The sequence below is a fragment of the Mesoplodon densirostris genome, chromosome 14, assembly GCF_025265405.1.
Source record: "Mesoplodon densirostris isolate mMesDen1 chromosome 14, mMesDen1 primary haplotype, whole genome shotgun sequence".
NCBI lineage: Eukaryota > Metazoa > Chordata > Mammalia > Artiodactyla > Ziphiidae > Mesoplodon > Mesoplodon densirostris.
In genome coordinates, this window is record NC_082674.1 from 7,171,847 (window position 1) to 7,193,674 (window position 21,828).

General features: G+C 43.4%; 1 protein-coding gene across 1 annotated transcript in view; it reads right to left on the reverse strand.

Moving 5' to 3' along the window:
- Window positions 1-12,724, reverse strand: part of ADAM17 (ADAM metallopeptidase domain 17) — a 55,596-nt gene extending 42,872 nt beyond the window's left edge. The window contains exons 1-2 of the mRNA XM_060117107.1: window positions 12,446-12,724; window positions 1,377-1,509 (exon numbers count right to left, since the gene is read on the reverse strand). Of these exons, the coding sequence (XP_059973090.1) occupies window positions 1,377-1,509; window positions 12,446-12,545 (233 nt within the window). The 5' untranslated portion in view covers window positions 12,546-12,724. The remainder of the gene's footprint in view (window positions 1-1,376; window positions 1,510-12,445) is intronic.
- Between the last annotated feature and the right edge of the window lie 9,104 nt (window positions 12,725-21,828).

A 21,828-nucleotide genomic window follows, 5' to 3' on the forward strand; every position in this document is an offset into this window, starting at 1 on the left:
CAAAGACCCAACACAGCCAAAAATAAAAATAAATAAATTAAAAGAAGGCTCAACATTAAAAAAAAAAAAAAAAAAAAAAGAGTGTTCTCCTCTACTAGGACATTTAAAAAAAAAAAAAGAAAGAAAGAAAGAGGTAAACTCACACACTGTTGCCAGAAGAAGAAATTGGTCTAATGTCTTTAGGAGGAAACATGTCAACATCAATAAACATTTATAATATGTATACACTTGATCCAGTACAGTAATTCACCTTTTAGGAATGTATCCTATAAAAATACCTGGATAGGGTATATTTATAAAGATATTCACTGGAGCACTGTTTGTTACAGGAAAAAAAATCACTTTGATTAGACAGTATCCATCTGTACGGTACTAGTCAACAAACTGTCATAATTTTACGCAACAGGAATATTTATGCAGCTGTTAAAAATGAGGTAAATCTATGTTATCTATATCACCTACATATATATAGATCTATATGCAAAAAATATGCATTAAAATCTTTTGGAAGTTTATACAGGAAACTTGCTGGGTCTGGGAAGTAAAAACTTCTCATACCCTCTAGAGTTTTTTGGGGTTTTTTTTTGCCACGCCGCACAGCATGCGGGATCTTAGTTCCCTGACCAGGGATCAAACCTGTGCCTCCTGCAGTGGAAGCGTGGAGTCTTAACCACTGGACCACAAGGGAAGTCCCTCTGTGGTTTTTTAAATCAGGTGCATATATTACTTTTATATATGTGTTGGAGAAGGTCTACCCTATATATAAAGAAAAAGTCAGCCCATTTATATGCTCCCAGTGTTTGTTATTTGATATTAGTAAAGCTCCCTAAAAAGACTTTAGGAAGAGGCCTGTTATTATCTAACACACTTACATCTGCAAAACATGAGATATTAAAATTAATGCCCAAATAGACCACATCTATCAGTTTGTGCTATGACATAAGAGCAATTCAATGTGGAAAGAGATCCAGCTCACCACTAGGTTGTGGAGTCCTAAACAAATCCTTTATCTCTAAACCTCAGTGTCTTCATATATAAAATTAAGACAGTACTTAGTATAAGGTGGACAATTCTAAAGTAGCACAAAAGTATGATAATCATTCAATTAATTAAAATTCTTTGTTAGAATTCCAAAAACTAAATAAATATACCATCATTAATTCCTTTGGAATACATATTTACTTTTTTAAAAACAGTCATTATATGAATTTTAGAATAAGCAATACACTATTATAAGAATCATGACAGACTATAATTGTATTACAAATCTTTAAAATGTAACTTTCTAAGACTTAATTAGACACTCCAATTTTTCTGCTTTTACCAAACCAAGTCCCTCATTGCTCCAACATTATTCTATGAATAATTGAAATTACCTTTTCAAGGCTGAAAAAGTTAGTAGTGTTTCTAAGTGTGTTGAAGCCTGTAGATCTCTTTTTCTTACAGAGTGCTGTTGGATATTGGATAAAGAGAGGATATCGTAGTCTGAGAGCAAAGAATCCAGCTTTTCTGAAATAAAGGTAAAAAGGTTATTAACACCTAAACCTACTAATCAATTGTAATATCATTAAAATGAGTCAGACAACAAACTCTTCCTGATGTAATGCCCCAGCACGACCTACGAAATACTCTTACCAAACACACATACACATAAACACACACACACACATACACACACACCAATTTTTAAGACAAAAAGGGATTAGAGGTTGCCAAATTAAATAACAACTTTAGGAAGTAATCAGCCACACCCAAAATGTTGCATTCCTGCAAAACAAATGACCCAATTTCTCCAGGAAACAAATGGCATGAGAAAGAAGGGAGGGGTGGAGACAGAAGGGACTTAAGAATACAGCAAGCAAGCCACAGTGTGTGAGCCATTTTGGATCCTAGGTCAAGCAAATCAGTTGTGGAAAGATATCTGTGACAATCAGGGGAATGTGAACATGAGTCCATGTTCATGTTAGATACTAATAATTTTGATATCTCAGAGTATCACAGTATGCAGTGAACTTACTTCTAAATTCAAGGCATTTCTGGCTTGTATGTTTAGAATTTTTAAGATCAAGCCTGCCAACTTGACCTGCCCACTGCCCACTTGGGCTACAGCAATTCCTTATCAGTTAATGTACAGTAACAAAGAGCAACAAATGTATTAATGGCCTGAGGAAACCAAACTGGGAAAGTAAATCTTTTGCAGAAAATCTTTTATACAAAAACCACATATTCCAAATTAGAGAGCAAAGCAGTGGTAATATCCCTATCATTGTTGCCCTCAACAGACACAGCAGAATATCAATCCACCAGACAGCAGGAAGTGTAAGTGGTAAGACCAAATCAATCCCTAGGAAAAGAAAAACATTAATTATTTTACCAGGCTGACTTGGAACCCAAGAAAAGCAAAGATGGACTGCCCCAAAGATAGAACAAGCACGAATCAGTTTCTATTTGGTATAGAGCAAGAGTAAACACTATAGAGTATATGCTTCCCCCATAAGTCACTTTTTATCAACAGCAACTCAGCTGTCTCTCCCACAATCAGGAGGATTTTTGGAAGACAATTTTGGTGACTTAAGTCTCTGTAAAAACTGTCTAAAAATATTTGAGCTGATGCTTTCCTTTTCTCTCAACAAATATCACTGGAGAAGCAATGGTATTCAAAATCATTCCACTGGACTTAGAATGTCCTCAAAATATAGCAGCAGGAGCTTAAAATACAAGTGTGTTACTACTGCAGTTAAATATGCTCACAAAACCATTTTTAAAAGAAAGAATCCACCCAATACTTTTCTCCGTCCTCTTCCCCTGAATATCCTCAATTGGCTCTTTCATCCGTTCATTCACTGCTGTGTGCCAGGCCCTGGTCTAAGTACTGAGATACAGCACTCAACACAGTCAAGTCCTTGCCTAAAGCAGCACTCATTTTAGTGGGAGAGACGGACAATGCACAAGAAAATCCACGTCAGTGCCATGGTATGAAAACAGGACAGCAGAGAGGCAGTGGGAAGGGCCAATTTATACAGAGTGGTCAAAGAAGGAAAGATGCCGCACTGTCACGTAATACTCAAGCAAATGTGAAGAGGCACACTACTATACGGTTAAAGCAATTTAATCAAAGTCCTTTCAAGGCTCTAACTCAAGATAAGATTAAAGTGGTAGCAAATTTCACACTTGCTGGGTACCACCCATTTTCTGTTAACAAAAATTTCCTTTTAATTTTAATCCAGAGGAAAGCTGTTTCAGAAGGCATCAATCTCTTTTATGCCAATGGACGTTTATTGGTGATTTGGCCTTGCTAATCACAATGCTTTGAGGCACCAATGAAAAACCTTCAAGAAGCTCATCATTTATTCAACAATTTTTGAGTATTTTGTTTCCCACAAGACACCATACTAGGTGTTCTATGTTATCTACACAAACATCTTGGGGTATTTTCCCCATTTTACAAATGAAGAAACAGACTCGGAGAGAATAATATCACAAAGCTAATGAAGCACAGTACTAGGATTTGAACTGGGGTCTGCCTGGCTGAAAACCCCAAGCTTTATTGATTTCAACTTTTGAAACTGCTTAAAAATAGCCTACCTCTTCCTGGACCTTCCACTTCTTGGCCTCCTAACTTTTTGACATGTCAATCAAACATGACCATGCCTCCCTCTGAATTCTGAAGCTTTTTGTTTACACCTTTCTTCTGGCATTTTTTAGTTGTATTTGTCTTATCTCACAAAAAGACTGTAAAATGGCCAAAAATGAGCTCTGTTTTAAAATCACGGTATTCTTACCTCACAACACCTGGCACAGAACCTTGCACAGAACAGCACTCGTTTGCTCGAATTCTCAGTGCTGATACAACCCTTTAGCTCTTGGACTTCCCTGATACAGGCTGGTGCACAGACTCAGTTTCATTCAAGATCGTAATCACTCCCACTGACTGAGAAACTTAACCTCAATTCTACAGTTTCACCGCCAACAACGGAGGCCAGCTGTTCTCGAAGAGCGCTCGCTACAACCATCACCGCCTGGAACTTGTTTCCCCACCCCAGTGCTCCTCGGTGGGAAATGCCAGGGGCAGGGGCCAGCCGTCTGTGCTTAACATGCCTTCCAGGTGAGGCTGATGCACACTACTCCAGTTTGAGAACCACTGAACTAGGCTAAACTAAGGAAATAAAGTGAAGAAAAAAACCTTTAAGCACAAAGATGTTCACTGTTCAGCCTTGTATTAGTTTTAAGAAAACTGGAAACGAAGTAAATTAATACCTGGCAGATAGAGAAGTTATAGCATTCCCAAATGACCAAAAAAAACCTGCAATCATTTAAAATGCTGTTAACAACAGGTTTTAAGAACATGAGGAAACACTTATAATATTAAATAAACAAAGGTAGATTTTAAAAACTGTTCATACTGCATGACCTTAACTATGTATACAAATAGGGCTAGAAAAAAAAATAAGAGCAAGATAGTAACATCATTGGTTATCTTTAGGTATTTTTCTTTAATAAGCACTTTTTAAATGCAGCTTGCTAAAGCACTTTAAAATACTTAATATGTTTCAATGGTAATTTACCCCTGTTAATAACGAGAGGTCTCAGACTGGACGTCCGGGAGCCATTACAAACAGCATGGGAAACGCGCTCTTTGTCCAGCACCCTGAGTGCCTGCTCTTGCAGGTAACCTCTCAGGTGCGCGGTATTTCACTGCACTTTACTTCCAAAATTCCAACCATCGGTAATCCAATTTTCTATAGCCTTTTCAACAGAATTTATATTGCCCCCCTATCCATATCCAAAAATCTTAAGTATAAACCACTTAACTTCTTACAGTAGAGTTTATGACAGTTGATACTAGACAATGCTACAAAAACTACCTTCCTTAGCAGCTCAGTGTATGGTCACATTCTCCAGTTTAGAAATGCCATAGTGGCTGCCCAGCATGCTCTACAATGAGGACACTTTCCTTGCTTCCTACAAGTTGCTCCAGCGATCACCCTAAACAACTGAGCTTTTCTCATTTCGGCTGCTACAAACACGTATTAGAAAACAGACGCTATTCAAAAGGTCAGACTAGAGTACTGTATTAGTTAAGATCCCCTCCCCAAAGCTATCCGCTCTTCTCTGCCACGTGTTAGTTTCCCTCACTTGGCCTCCTCTGTCTGGTCCTCCTTAGGGACCCTACCCTTATTCACTGCTTTTTTAATCTCTTCCACCCCCACTCCCATCCCTCCTCTCTTGCAAACACATTCTGCACATACTTTTCCCCTTTCCACCAGACCCCACCGATTCACTTATTCAACAAAAAGTTATTGAAAACCTCCTACCTTCCAAGCACTAGGGATATTAATGGAGAGAAGGAGAGATACATTTCCAATATTGCGACTTTGGGGGAAAGAGCATCACACAAAAAATCATTATAAAGTGTGTCACAAGCCAAGGGAGAGCAAGTGGAAAGAATTTACAGGACACAGCAGGAGCATGACCCCTGCCTGGCAAGCCAAGGATGCTTTCCCAGGGAAACAGCACTGAAGTTACCGGAAGGATGAGGAAGCAGCCCAGAGAACGAAAAGAAAGGACAGGGTTCTAAGCAGAGGGCATACCTATGCTGAGGTCCACAAGAAATCCAGAACACAATACACTCAAAGAATTGAAAGCAAGTCAGTGAGGCTGGAGTGCAGAACGGCACCGCGGACATGAAGAGGTTGTGAGGCTGCAGAGGCAGGAGGAGGTCTGGTCATGGAGGGTCGTGGAACTAAATTAAGGATTTTTGACTTTGGATAAGGGCAAGAGCTATAAATTAGAAATTTCATCGTGACTGTGAAACCAAATGCCCCTAAAACCAAGTTCCCCTGCCAAGTTTATGATTAGCCTCTCTATCTGAAACTTTATTCTCTTTCTTGACGTACCTCTGTTGCCCTCAGGATTGAAGCGTATCAAAGAAAAGGCGGGACTGAAACCAAGCAGGACCCTTCAGGGCCCTCCCAGATTAAAAAAAAACCTTTCATTAAAAAAAAAAATATTATTTATTTATTTAGGCTGCGTTGGGTCTTCGTTGCTGCGCGCGGGCTTTCTCTAGTTGCGGCGAGCGGGGGCTACTCTTCGTTGCGGTGCGCGGGCTTCTCATTGCTGTGGCTTCTCTTGTTGCGGAGCACGAGCTCTAGGCGCACGGGCTTCAGTAGTTGTGGCTCGCGGGCTCTAGAGCACAGGCTGAGTAGTTGTGGCGCACGGGCTTAGTTGCTCTGCAGCATGTGGGATCTTCCCGGACCAGGGCTCGAACCCGTGTCCCCGGCATTGGAAGGCGGATTCTTAACCACTGGTCCACGAGGGAAGTCCCTACAAAAGCCCTTCTGTCCCCCGTTTCTGGTTTGTAGAAAAGGCTTTAGTCTCTTAGACCTTCCCTGAGTACCAAAGAGCAGCTTCAAGCAATTACTAATTAGAGAAGTGATGGAAGGCTGAAACAAAGGGAAAACGGTCAAAAAACAATAGAGAGTCCTAATTCCTCCTCCAGGGATATACAGAACAATCTGACACAAATCTTTGAGTTGTTCTGCAGGAACTAAGACAGCCCCCTCCTCCCAACTGGAGAATAGTGACTACAAGCTGACCACAGGCACACAGAATCCAGACCGGTTGGAACCAGAAAGTTGATGATTAAGACTCATGAAAAACCACCCTGTTACTTCACCACCAACCAATCAGAAGAAAGCTATGCTCCTGCAACCCTCACCCCAAACGTTGCCTTTAAAAACCATGGCCAGCCAGGAAGATGGAGCTGAGACAAGCCTACATCTCCCATCTTCTCCATCGGCGCCCTCCCAACCAATAAACCTTCTGCTCCAAACTCGCACACTTCCATCTGTTGGGCCTCAGTGGGCGTCAGGCACATGAGCTTGGGTTCAACAACAACTGCAGTGTGCAGAACGGGCTGGAGGAGGACAAAACTGGAGTCTGGGAAACCAGCTAGTCAGCTGCTGAGCAATCCAGGTGGAGATCACTAGAAGACCCCAGGTTTCTGGCTTGGATACCTGGGTAGGCAGTGGCACCACATTCACTGAGATTTAAAAAAATACACAACTAAGAGGAGGTCTGGGGGAGGGATGTGTTGAAGAGAAAAACCATAAGCCCACTTTTGCTAAAGCCCACGATACCAAACCTAGGTTTAATACCTAACTGTAGTTTCGACCTTCACCAGAAAAGTAATCTTAACCAACAAGTTTGGAATTGTCTACTACTGAGGTAATCTGTCGTAGGGGCCCCCCATCCCCCAGAGGAAGAAGAGGTTATCCATATGATAAAATCCCTGCCAGTTCCCTTCCCCCAAAAAAGATGATGTCCTGGCCTAAAAACAATCCTTTTCTTTTCTTTCGCTAACAGATCCCTTGCCCCACCCTTACTCCTATAAAAACCTTCTATTTGGTACAAACCCTCAGAGGGCCCCTCTAGTTGCTAGAAGGGATGCTGCCCAATTCATAAATCACCTAATAAAGCCAATTAGATCTTTAGATTTACTCGGTTGAATTTTGGTTTTTTAGCAGGTTGATACAAGGGGACAAGTGGATGCTGAAAGATTCTGAAGTTCTACACTGTATCTTGTTCCTTTATATACAGTTTGCAATTATTCATTTACATACAACTTCTCTGCATTTAGTCATCATATGTTTGCAGTTATGTCACTGATAAATCACGTAATGATTTTAAGCAGGGAAAGAGTAAGATCAGTGGTTAAAAAGCTGCTGATACTTTGTTCCTTTTTTTATGTTCTCAAAGAATAAACAGAGGGCTTCCCTGGTGGCGCAGTGGTTAAGAATCCGCCTGCCAATGCAGGGGACACAGGTTCGCGCCCTGGTCTGGGAAGATCCCACAGGCCACGGAGAAACTAAGCCCGTGCGCCACAACTACTGAGCCTGCGAGCCACAACTACTGAAACCCGCACGCCTAGAGCCCGTGCTCCACAACGAGAAGCCACCACAATGAGAAGCCCCCACAATGAGAAGCCCGCACACCACAACGAAGAGTAGCCCCTCGCTTGCAGCGAGAGAAAGCCTGTGCGGCAACGAAGACCCAACGCAGCCAAAAAGAAAGAAAGAAATAAAATAAAGTTCCCTTTTAAAAAAAACAGAATAAAGAGGAAGCTGGACCTTCAGGCCTGCAACAAACCGGCTTTCTGGATACAGATATGGAGTGGCCTATAGATCTGATAAACCTTCTTACTCTACACTTCTCTCATACCTGAACTGTTCTGTCTCCAGGATATGCTTATATGGCCACTGACTTTTGGTACAACGACACAAAATATACCCTTACTTCATTCATCAAGCCAAGGCAAGTTTTTAAGATAAAACTGATTTTTAAATAATGAGGTGTTAGAAGAGTCTGGGAACACCTGTGAACTTTTTACTTAATTTCTCTTTTCTTTTTGCAATAAATTGCATCTTTCTGGAATTCAACTTGCAGTTGTCATGCAGAATCCCTGTAGCACTCTGCTCACTCTCCACGGCTCTGCTGCACAGAGTATGAAGAGTTCCCCCAAAATGACAGTGTCATGCGCCCATTTCTGGTGTCAGAAGTGGAAAAGATAAAGCCAGGGCTGCTGTCAAGTGTTTATTCTGCTTGTGCAGAAGGCACGTGAGACCTGACTGCTCTTCAATACTCCCCAAAATACGCAGGACAAGGGGGAGGCCTGGTCGGGTCACTCTGCAACAAGCCCTAAGTATGGGTGAATCCCTCCTTGGGATTAAGGGATAAGAAAAGAACAGTGCTGTTTGCTAGGCAGTGGACCCCAGAACCTGGGAACTAAAAACCTAATTTTATGGGTTTATACCAGTTAGGGAAGCTGGAGGGTGAGCTGCCTCAAATAATTCCTCATCAAGAGCCCTTCACCTGGGCTGGGACTAAACCTGGGCCAAGACTTTCCAGCAAGACCAGTCACATGGAAACTCTGAGCCAAAAATGAAAGTGAGCACAGCCCAAGGGAACCTCCAAAGAACCCTGGATTGATCCATAAGGCTCTGTAGCTTGAAATGGATGCAAATTCGGGTCTCAAAAGCAATGAGATTACTTCCACACTTTCCAGCGCTGCTGCCTTTTCCTAGATTAAACCTTGTCTCCTATACACATTCTTCTAATCAAACAAAGAGGTAAGTAATTTTGGACATATGTTTGAGGTACCTGTGAACACTGAGGTGGATACATGAGAGTGGAGCTTCAGAGAACAAGTCTAGGTCAGAGACACATATTTGTTAGTTATCCAAACAGTCAAATGGTAAGTGAAACCAGGGCAACAGGTGAGACTTGTCAAAGCCTACAACTCTTATTAAAAGAGAGAAAAAAAGAAAAAGAGGTATGTGCGGAGGGAGATACCCATCTCTTTGGTTCATTTTAGGACTAAGTTAAGGGATATGAAAGTGAAAAAGCACTTCATTTCACCTCCCAACCTCTGTGAAGCCTCTTCCTGTCCCTCCCTCCCTACCCATCTTTTTCTGACTTTCCTCAAAGTATACTTCCAACTGAAAACACTCACCATCTCTCACAAATACAAAATGGTGAAGGATCTAAAATTCAACCACACTTGGCCTTGAAGGACACCTACACTTAATGTTCTAGAAAACCCCATGAAGGCCAAATGGAATTCTCCAGTTTCCCCACCATGACTTTCTGCTTAACTCTTCTCTTTGTTCTACTCTAGAAATACAGTTTCTCTCTCTGACTAGTACAAAGGAGAACTGCATTAAATTCCTCTTGAAGCAGGTGGGGTGGGTAAGTGTTTTAGTTTCAAAAGAATCCAGCCTGTAAGCAAAATTAACATCAAAAGATGAAGTCAGATGTCAAAATACTGAGCAAAATGATGCCCTCAATAATGAGAAATGAGCAGGGCAATGTGGAGAATCCCCATGCCAATTACCTAAAGGTACATTTCAAATATGTTTCAGATACAAATTTTCATCCCTCATCTGTGACCTACATTTTTTTCCTTCCACCCACTATATTCTTTTATTAAAAGTAACACAGAGAAAACTCTTTTGAAATCACAGTGACACTTATATGCCCCAGCTGTAACTGCAACAAGATATCACTATGACTAAGCTCAAATGACTTGTAAATTTCCTAAATGATGCAATTCACGACAGTTCAACTGAAATCATTTTGGGTGACCTGTGGAGTACTCCAAAAGCCAGATTCTATTATACATTTTTATTCTTCAGAAAATGTTGTCAAATCCCTAATCAATATTTAGAACTGCAGTTATGGGGTTATGGTAACATTTATAGGACAAGAAGGCTATTAAACAATAAACCATGCTCTTTAACTATGAAATTATTCATTGGCCTCGACCAATTCAATCTAAACGGTAGGGTAGAGTTAAGCAACAAGCTACATCCAAAGCTATCAAACAAACACACAAAAAAGTCATTCCTCAAAAGAAAAAATACCCTCAAGCCATATATTTATCAATAACTGAATGAACCTGACAAGTCACTACACCTTTCAGAGACTCATCTCACCTGCCGCTTTATTTAAAAACCTAGACACGATCTCCAAGGTTCATTTCAATTTTAACAATCTCTAAGTGCCTCCATCAGGACTGTCCTTATTTTCTCTCTTCAGCTACTTAACCTTACAGCCTGGGCTCAATATCATCACCTCCTTCAGGGAGCCTTCACTAACCTTCCCTGGAGAGGTTCAGTGACCCCTGATGAAAATAATACCCACCATAATGTCTTCTCTCACTCTCCTTCCTATTGTTCTAGAATTATCTGTTTAGATGTCTCTATTCTACTACACCAAAAGCTTTTTGAAGATGAATATAGTCTGATCTTTATATTTCCAATGCCACACATAAAAGTTGCATACAGTATGTGTTCTTCAAACATGCAGTGAATAAATGGTAAGTCTATGCATTTTTCTGGCACCAGTGGTCTGCACTTTGCAAATGAAAACACACGGTCAAAGAAAAAAAAAAACCCTTACGATTTGTGAATGCTGCTGAGAATTGACCTAGAAAGTAAGGTTTTCTTCTAAACTATGTGCATTCCTAGGATTCGTTCTACTTATTTTTCCACTTGTGAACAAGAGAATGATAACAAAAGTGAAACAGTTGTGTTAGAGTGGTAAAAATATAACTTTAATATTTCAAAATACGTTTATTCTTTTCATTAACGTTTATCCTTACGAAGTGGATCCTTACCCTATGCCTCCATCCTCACCACCCCTGACTCACCATTTTCCTTCAATTTGTATTAACTTATCACATCTCAGCACTTCCTACCAGGTTCTTCCTGGCCTTTCTTTAAACTAATCACCTGCAATCCATTGCAATTTGAGATAACCACAAAGCAGTTGTTCAGGTGAGAACACAACACCTTTAATACCCTCCACCAATTACAATTTTTGTCCATTAAATAAGGAAAAAGAATTGCCAGGTAAACTAATGCAAAATTTTTATTGGCCATAAAGAAAATCTACACAGTGTCTCAATCTGCACGATACTATACTATATGGATTCATGGTGAAATGTGGGGGCCAAAACAACCATGAAAAATGAGGCTACAACTTCTCACACTGGGAAAATATACTGTTTCATACTTTGTTACTAATTAATCAAGCTCTCTTACATGCTAACTTTTAACAGATAAAGGACCCTAACAGGGGTCATATACGTTTACACAAACTAACTCCCACCAAATTTCACATCTCTCAATGTTAGTCCATCCTTCAAATCCAAGCTCTTTAGAAAATCCACATGACCCTCTACTTTCTGGCTTCAAAACTGACCAAATTGGTCGTCCCTGATAATTTTTGTTTCAAATGGCAAGGAAGGCATTCACAGTAGCGGCATTACGAGCTGGCCCGGCAAGTTTAAGTACCTCTCATAAGCTACAATTTAAATAACACGCTTAAGATGTTCGCAAAAAGCAACTCCAAGACGAGTTCCCCAGGCACCGCCTTCCAACCAGATTACCGCCTAAGTACCTCCTACAGAAGAAAACCTAGCTCGCTTCCTTGGAGAGCCAGGAAGAGCCGTGCAGCCTGGGGCCTTCCTATCCTCCTCCAGAACCCTGCCTTTGGTAAGGACACAATACAGATTTGCTCCCGAGAAGGGCAGGGACCTGGACCACATCTCCCTCTCCGAACACGAGCCACTACCACCCCGCCTCACCTCTGTCCGGAACACACGCCCAAACACGAACTCAGCGGGCAGACCCCTCCCAGGCTCTCAGTCACTCCCGGAGGCCCCCTCCAGGATCCCTGCCCATCCCGAGACAAGCCCATCTCCATTCTTTCCTGAACTCTGAGAGCCACACCCCCTTGCTACGCTGCAAACTTAGGGACGCGCCACCGTCGTCCAATACCCCGCCCCCAAACACCTGATAGATCCTGCTCCCCTGCTCTTCCCCGAAAGCTGCGCGCTCCAGGCACCCGGTGCCGGCCGAAGCCAGATCCGCAGGGTCTTTACCGAGTCGCTGGGGGGAGCCGAAGCCCGCCGGCTCGTCCGGCGGTCGCGGCGCCAGCACGAAAGGAACCAAGCTGCTCAGGAAGAGGACACACTGCCTCATGTTCCCGGCCCGGCCAGCGGCTCCACCTCTCTGGGCAGCCTTCGCCTGACGGGAGCTCAGGACGCTGCTCACATTGGGAGAAAAGGGGATCCGCCCGGCCCGGCGCCTGCAGCCTCTTACTCTTACCGCGCCGCCTACCGGAAAACTCTAGAGCCGGGCTCCAGGTTCCCGGAAGCGCAGGCAGCGCTCGGAGAGGCTGGCTCAGCCTGCTTCCGGCCGCCGCCAGCCCCCGCACCGCCCACAGCCGGGCGCCGCGCGGCATGCCGGGAGTCCCTCGCCTCCGCCGGCCCGCGCCGGCGCGCCGCCATTTTGCCGCCTCTCCGCCCGCCCCCTTGCATCCCACGGGGGCTCGGCCGGCGCAGCCTCTAACGCGCCCCGCGACGTCCTGACTCGACCCCCTCGGGCCACGCCTCTGTCCCTGGGTGACCGCCGCGAGGGAAGCGGGAGCTCGCGAGGAGGCCCTCAAACGCGCGCCCGGCCACCTCCCTCGCCTCGGTCCGACCCACGTCTGGACAGGATCCCTGTTACCCTTTTTACTACCTAGCTGTGGAAACCACCGTGGGGTCCAGAGTGGGCGAGGAGGAGCGCCGGGCCGGTGGGCTCGGGGTGCTGACCCAGCAGCGGAGTGCCTGGGACGAAGGACGGGCTCCCGGGAGCAGAGGCCCCGCGTCCATGCGCCAGCTTCTGCGAGACCAACCTCCTAGTCGCAAATGGGGTGCAGCTTGGCTTTCGGGGCCCAGCGTCGTACCACCCGGGCGTCTCAGGCCTCCGTCCGTTGTAACGGAAGAGGCTTTGTGGGGGGAAATAAATAGGCGCTTCCTTGGTGCCCATTTTCTTGTTGGCCCCGCTGTATGTAGAGGGTCTGCAAGCATTTCCAGAAACTAAATCCCAAACCTAACTCCTCGTCTGCCCGTACCGGTTCTAGAGAGGTCCAGCCAACTTCTTGAAACTCAACTCTGTGCTTGGTCACTTTAGCTTAGACTGGAAATTTACCAAGACACTTTGTGTTTTGTTTTGCAATCCTTTGCATAATTTTAGCTCCAGTGAGTGTTTATGGTACTGAATAAAACATTCTAATAACGTTGGACGTGAATTGCTATTTTGGTTCAACTAAAGTTTATGCAAGTACGACAGAACACATTTTCCACTTAAGCGTGAGTGAGCGGGACAGCCTTGTCTCCATTATGAAATCGAAAACTCTTAGGGATAGAATATTAGTCCTGTCTGGTCAAGTTTTACGGCTACTCCTAATAAAATACTCAAACTATGGTTTGAATTTAGGTTCACTGTGGCATGCCTCAGTAAAATCTCAGCATCTTTTCCCAACAGTTATTATCCAGAGTTACTGGTTTTGTGCATTTTGGGCTTAACTGAACCTGTTGTGTTCATCTGAGGTATAAAATGCCTTCATTAAACATATACATTGATGGCATTCCTAATCAAAAAGTAAGCAGAGGTTCACCTCTGCAAATTGTACATAATTTTTAAAAGATGTATCCCATAAAACGTGACAGTTGTGGACAATTTTTTTTTGTACAGTGAGAATATCATCTTACTTTCTGAGCACCCAGACACCATGCTCTCCAGCTTCTACCTTTAGTAGATCCTAGATTATACTCTTTCTGTGTTCCACCCACAGCTCTTCTATAGTCCCTTGCTCGTAGACGGCCCTTCACTATCTGTTTAATAAAAGCCATTTTAAAAAAGTAAAGTTCCTGATTCATTTGCTTATTCATATCCAGAAGTCCTAGATTTTCAGAGACAGTCAAGGTTTCAAGTAATTTTTCCCATTCACAAATCAGGACCCAAATGATGATTTCCAGTTTGAGGTTTATCTTTCATTTATAAATTGTCCATGCCTTTAAGATATAAGAGCACCACGTGGGGGAGATATAGAGCCAGAGGAACATAATAAGAGGGACACATTGGATAGAACTAGTAGTCTGAGCCAGCTGTCTTCAAACTTTTATACTCTTATCCCCAAAAGAATTTTTAAAAAATATGTACTCCCTGTATACATTTAACATTTTTCATCATAAATGTAAGTAGTTGCAAAGGATGAAATTTCCAGCATAATGTAAACACTGACATTTATTTATTTTTAATTTTACTTATTTATTTTTGGCTGCGTTGGGTCTTCATTGCTGCGCGCGGACTGTCTCTAATTGTGGCAAGCGGGGGCTACTCTTAATTGCGGTGTGCGGGCTTCTCACTGCGGTGGCTTCTCTTGTTGTGGAGCACAGGCTCTAGGCGTGCGGGCTTCAGTAGTTGCGGCACGCAGGCTCAGTAGTTGTGGCTCGCGGGCTCCAGAGCACAGGTTCAGTAGTTGTGGCGCACGGGCTTAGTTGCTCTGTGGCATGTGGGATCTTCCCGGACCAGGGTTCGAACCCGTGTACCCACGTTGGCAGGGGGATTCTTAACCACTGCACTACCAGGGAAGTCCCAACACTGACATTCAAAATTAAAACTCTTAGGTTTAAATTTTCCCAATGGAATATAAATACCTGACAGATTTGATAGCCACTGTGGTAGCCAGCCTCCCCGATGGCCCCCCAATGATCCCTGCTTCCTGATATTCACTCCCTAGTAGAGTCCGTCCCCTTCCACACTGGTCCAAGGTTGGTCTCTGTGGCCAGTAGCGCAAAGAGGAAGCGATGGTATTTCACTTCCAAGGTTAGGTTGTAAGAGACTGTGTCTTCCATCTCGGGTGTTCTCTTACTTGCTTGCTCTCTCTTGGATCACTCACTAGTCAAAGCCAGCTTCTGTGTCATGAGAACATTCAGGAAGACTATGGAGTGCTTCATAGGAAGAGAGGTCACCAGCCCACAGCCAGCAAGTAACTGAGACCTGCCAAAGACTATATGCCTGAGCTTGGAAGTGAATCCTCCAGCCCCGGGCAACCTTTAAGACAAATGCAGTCCCCCAACCCAACAGCTTGACTTCAGCCTCAGGAGAGACCCTGAGCCAGAACTGCCCACCCAAGCCATTCCCTGGTTTTTGACCATCAGAAACTGGGAGATAATAAATACTGGTTATTTCAAGCTCCGAAATTAAGGGTAGTTTGTTATACAGCCACTATTGTCTGTTTGAAAAACACATGAACAAGTTAACTGGATCCTGGGTTCCTCTCCTTAACAATAGAAGTGGTTCTTTTAATTTAGGATTTAATAAAGATAAGTAAAAGATTACTTGAGATTTGCTGATCCCAGGCTATAGAATGAATTACTTACAGTTCACTTACTGCAAGTGAATGTAAGAGTAAAATATTTATAGGCTTCCCTGGTGGCACAGTGGTTGAGAGTCCGCCTGCCGATTCAGGGGACATAGGTTCGTGCCCCTGTCCGGGAGGATCCCACATGCCGCGGAGTGGCTGGGCCCGTGAGCCGTGGCCGCTGAGCCTGCGCGTCCAGAACCTGTGCTCCGCAATGGGAGAGGCCACAACAGTGAGAGGCCCGCGTACCGCAAAAAAAAAAAAAAAAAAAGAGTAAAATATTTACAATCATTAAACACCTGTTGCCACCTATGGTTCTGGAGTTAACTACCAGATCCACATACGCATTGGTAAGACCTTTCATCTAAATGATCAGCAACATGGCTGTCTAGTTCTGGCTGAGTTTGGGGGCTTTTTCTTTTGTCGTCCCAGCTCTGTTTCTCTTATTATCCACTATTTGTCCTATACCAATCCCACCAGTCCTTATAGATGTATAGATTCTTCATCACTCTATTTCTAAAATGCTAATTATTCCTACATCTGTATCCTTTTTTGCCAGTAAACAAATCTATGTGAAGTTAGCACTTCAAAAAGTATGAGTCGAAACTTCCCTGGTGGTCCAGTGGTTAAGACTTCCAATGCAGGGGGTGCGGGTTCGATCTCTGGTTCGGAAGCTAAGATCCCACGTGCCTTGCGGCCAAAAAACCAAAACATAAAACAGAAGAAGCAATATTGTAACAAATTCAATAAAAAAAACTTAAAAAGTATGAGTCAATCCACAAATCTCCATTAGACGATAGACCGCTCTTACTGGAATGTGACTATATACAAAGTCATGTACCAAGAACTATAGCTTCCAGGATTTTAGTTCAGAAATTTTAATGTATTTCAGATCCTTTTAGAAAGAAAAATGAAAAATACATCACACACGGAGCAAAGCAGAATATTTGAGGATCCTCACTGGTAAACAGATGATTCTTTGGGAATTTTTTAATAGGCAAAAAAATAACCAGCCCTCTTGAAACTGGAATAGTATTTCCCCTCAAGTTCAAAAAGAGAAGGAAACCAGCCATTTCATTCAAAATGTTATTTCAAGAAGGTTCCTTTCTAAAATTTTAGTAACAGTTTCTTTCTCTCTCTCTCTCACATACACACACACTTTTTTATGTCTCTTTCTTATCAGGCATCTTTGTCTTTATCACAGAGTTATCAATATTTGCAGCGGCTAATCTGTCTGTTGTGAGCAGAGGTAGCATACCTCCTATATACTGTATGCCATACAAAACATGGAGCTGTGTTCTTTTCCTTCTTAAATCCCTTTCTCTCTCCCTAGAGATCTCAGAGTAATTGAACCACAGGAATAACTGAACCCAGAGAAGAGATTGGATCAAGAGAAAAAAATGGAAACTTGTGCCGGTTTGAAATTACCTCAGGTCTGAAATGGCCAAAAGTCATTACTCTTGGGTTGACAGGCCCCAGAGAGGAAGCAATAGCCAATTACTCTCCAGTTCTGCAGTGGCCAGAGGCCTTAATTGAAAACCTGTTCCATTTCGTCCTATTTAGAAAAACAGAACTCAGTTGTTGAATGTTTAAAATCTGGTAACTCTACTAGCATTTTAAGATTAATACCTCCAAAGTGAATGAAATCAGAATCTCAAAGAGATAACTGCACTCCCATGTTCACTGCAGTGTTATTCACAATAGCCAAGACGTGGAAACAACTGAAGTGTCCACTGGCAGATAAATGGATAGAGAAGACGTGGTGTGTACATACAATGGGAGATTACTCAGCCGTAAAAAGGAAGGACATCTTACCATTTGCAACAACATGGATGAAACTGAAGGACATTATGCTAAATATGTCAGACACAAAAAGGTAAATACAGTATGATCTCACTTACATGTAGAATCTTATAAAGGTTAAACTCAAAGAAGCAGAGAGTAGAACAGTGGTTGACAGAATCTGGGGGTGGGAGGGGTGGGAATGGGGAGATATCGGTCAAAGGTACAAACTTTCAGTTATAAAATGTGCGGATCTAATGTACACTATGGTGACTATACTTAAGAACACTGTTTTGGGGCCTCCCTGGTGGCGCAGTGGTTGAGAGTCCGCCTGCCGATGCAGGGGATACGGGTTCGTGCCCCGGTCTGGGAGGATCCCATATGCCGCGGAGCGGCTGGGCCCGTGAGCCATGGCCGCTGGGCATGCGCATCCGGAGCCTGTGCTCCGCAACGGGGGAGGCCACAACAGTGAGAGGCCCGCATACCGCAAAAAAAAGAAAAAAAAAAGAAAAAAAAAAGAACACTGTTTTGGGGCTTCCCTGGTGGCGCAGTGGTTGAGAGTCCGCCTGCCGATGCAGGGGACACGGGTTCGTGCCCCAGTCCGGGAAGATCCCACATGCCACGGAGCGGCTAGGCCCGTGAGCCGTGGCCGCTGGGCCTGTGTGTCCAGAGACTGTGCTCCACGATAGGTGAGGCCACAACAGTGAGAGGCCTGCATACCGCAACAACAACAAAAAAAAGAACACTGTTTTGTATACTTGAACTTTGCTCAGACAGTATTCGTTTTCTCTTAAATTTATTTATTTATTTATTTATTTTTGGTTGCATTGGGTCTTCACTGCTGTGTGTGGGCTTCTCATTGCGCTGGCTCCTCTTGTTGTGGAGCACGGGCTCTAGGCATGCGGGCTTCATTAGTTGTGGCTCGTGGGCTCTAGAGCGCAGGCTCAGTAGTTGTGGCTCACGGGCTTAGCTGCTACATGGCATGTGGGATCTTCCCAGACTACGTCTCGAATCCATGTCCCCTGCACTGGTAGGCAGATTCCTAACCACTGTGCCACCAGGGAAGTCCCAGACAGTATTTCTTAAGTGTTCTCACCACACACACAAAAATGGTAACTATGAATGTGTTAACTAGCTTGATTGTGATAATCATCTCACAGTGAATAGGTATATAACATCAACACATTGTATACCTTAAATATACACAATTAAAAATATATATATATACACACATTTTTTGTCAATTATACCTCAATAAGGCTGGAAATAAAGTAATACCAAATAGACCCACATCATACCTTTGATGTCAAAGGACTTATATCCTAAAAGATGAAAGGTACATAGAAACACAAAAACACATACAATGTGTATTGGTCTAAAAAAAGCTGGTGTCATGCATTTTTTCCTATTAATTTTTTAAAATAAAATTTTCATTTTGGAATAATTTTAGATGTACAGGAAAGTTGCAAGATAGTACAGAGTTCCCAAATACTCACAGCTTCCCCTAATGTTAATATCTTACATAATCAAGGTATGTTTGTCAAAACTAAAAAAATAACATCAGATTTCACAATTTTTTAAAGCATGTGCCTTTTTTTTTTTTTTTTTTTGCTGTACGCGGGCCTCTCACTGCTGTGGCCTCTCCCGTTGCGGAGCACAGGCTCCGGACACACAGGCTCCGCGGCCATGGCTCGCGGGCCCAGCCGCTCCGCGGCATGTGGGATCCTCCGGGACCGGGGCACGAACCTACGTCCCCTGCATCGGCAGGCGGACCCCCAACCACTGCACCACCAGGGAAGCCCAGCATGTGCCTTTTTGTAGTCTTTAAAAAATTGTGACAAAATACATATAACATAAAATTTATCGTTAGTGACATTCAGTACATTCACAGTGTTGTACAATCATCACCACTATCTAGTTCCAGGAGGTTTTAATCACCCCAAAAGGAAACCCCATACACATTAAGCAGTCATTCTCCATTACCCCTTTTTCCTGGCCCTTGATAACCACTAATAGGACTGCACAGTTTCTGTTCCAGGAGTCAACCCAGGATACCATATTGCATTTAGTCACGTTGGCTTTTTACGCTTTAGGACATATAAAACTATTCCTAAATATTTTACTCTGTAGAGAAGTACCAGTTAATATGCTTAACTGGTGTTGAAGGAAACTATCCAGCTCAGTCCCTCACTCATCTCTCCTCTGTACTAGTCTAACAGCCTCTGAAGTGACTTTCTTGCTTCTGGTTTTCTCTCCACCAACATCTCTTCTTGTCTTGGATAACACAGCCTAAATGTCTCTTCCTCATGGCATGTTTCTTGCTTCTTTTATAGTCTATCCTCTGTTTGTCCCACATTGTTGTCTACTGATGCTATCTTGTTTTTCTCCACCAGAGCATAAGTTCCTGAGGCAAGGACTATGCTACCTTCCACAGCAAGTAACACAGTCCTGTGCAGAAGGCTGTTCTCATTAACCAAACAAATTAGACAATTTAAAGCTTGTAATGGGTGGATGTGTCCCATAAAAAAGATATGTTCAAGTCCTAACCCTGTGTATTCATGAATGTGATCATATTAGGAAATAAAGTCTTTGTAGATATAATCAAGCTAAGGTGAGGTCCTACTGGATTAGGGTGGGCCCTAAATCCGATGACCAGTGAGTGTCCTTATGAGGAGAAGTGACACAGGTACACACACAGGGAGACACCATGTGATGACACGGGCAGAAGTTGGAGTGATGCAGCCACAAGCCGAGGAAAAGCCAAAGGTTGCTCATGACCACCAGAGCCAAAAAGACGCAAAGGAGGATTATTCCCGAGAGCCTTCAGAGGGAGAACGGCTCTGCGGACACCTTGATTTTGGATTTCCAGCCTACAGATCTGTGAGAGAATAAATGTCTCTTGTTTGGGGAATTCCCTGGTGGTCCAGTGGTTAGGACTCACACTTCCACTGCAGGGGGCCAGGGTTTGATTCCCTGGTTGGGGAACGAACCTCAAAAGCCCCATGGCGCAGCAAAAAATAAATAAATATATTAAAATTCTCTTGTTTTAAGCCACCTAGTCTGTGATCATTTGTTATAGCAGCCCTAAGAAACTAATACATGCTCATGGAACACACCCTGAGATCTCCTCCCCTTCTACCTTTTCTTCTGAAATTCCTCTTGCCCAGAACATATTACTAGCTATCAAAAACCTACCTAGCGGGGCTTCCCTGATGGCGCAGTGGTTGAGAGTCTGCCTGCCGATGCAGGGGACGCGGGTTCATGCCCCGGTCCGGGAGGATCCCACATGCCGCGGAGCGGCTAGGCCCATGAGCCATGGCCGCTGAGCCTGCGCGTCCGGAGCCTGTGCTCCGCAGCGGGAGAGGCCACAACAGTGAGAGGCCCGCGTACCGCAAAAAAAAAGCAAAACAAAACAAAAAACCTACCTATCCTTCAGTGGCCATCTTAAGAGACTTTGTGGGTTCCAGGTCTCCTTCACAGTTTTTTTGTAGTTGTCGCCTTTTGAAGATCCCGTGGTAACTGATAAAGAGTAGGCAGAGACCTGTTAACCAATAGACTTTTAGGAGACTTTTTTTTTTTTATTGGACACAAAGCATGTCCTAAGCCCTGAGAATCAGGCAACCCCCTAACACAAGCCCAACTCAGAGAAGCTTCCGTGTAGATTTGATAAGTTTCAACAACATAGTCAATATTACCCCAGGTTCTGCCAAGCACTGTGTCATCTCCAGCCGTGACAGCCCTCCTCAGAGAGGGGACAAGACTAATGTTATCTAGTTCAGGACCCAGGTCTCATCTTTTGTGATTCCGTAATCTATACTTTCACCACTCAATCCTGCTTTGTTCTTTGAGGATCTCACTATGGCTTAGATGCTAAGGGCATGGGCTTTGGAGCCAAAACAGCCTGGATGTGAACAATGTACCATCTGTTTGACACATCACTGAAACTCTCCTACCCTTACGTTTAAAATAGGGAATGTAAAGTACCTACCTCATAGGGTTAAATGAGAGAGGCTGGTCTTTATCTGGTAGAGATGTAGGGAAATAACTGTAGCATTTTAAAGCAATTTGTTGGGGCAACTGAATGATGAAAGAAAAAAACAGAAAAGCTATACATTATGCATACATTTGGTCTTTCAAAGCCAGTCTGCCAGAGGGTCGCCAGCAGGGAAGAGAATAAATTTACAGTTTATTTTACTTCTCCCTGCCTAATTCTAATTTTTAATATTAAAGCTCTCATGATTTAATCATTATTCTTCAGCTGTTCCCATTTTCTCCAAGAATTCTTGAGGC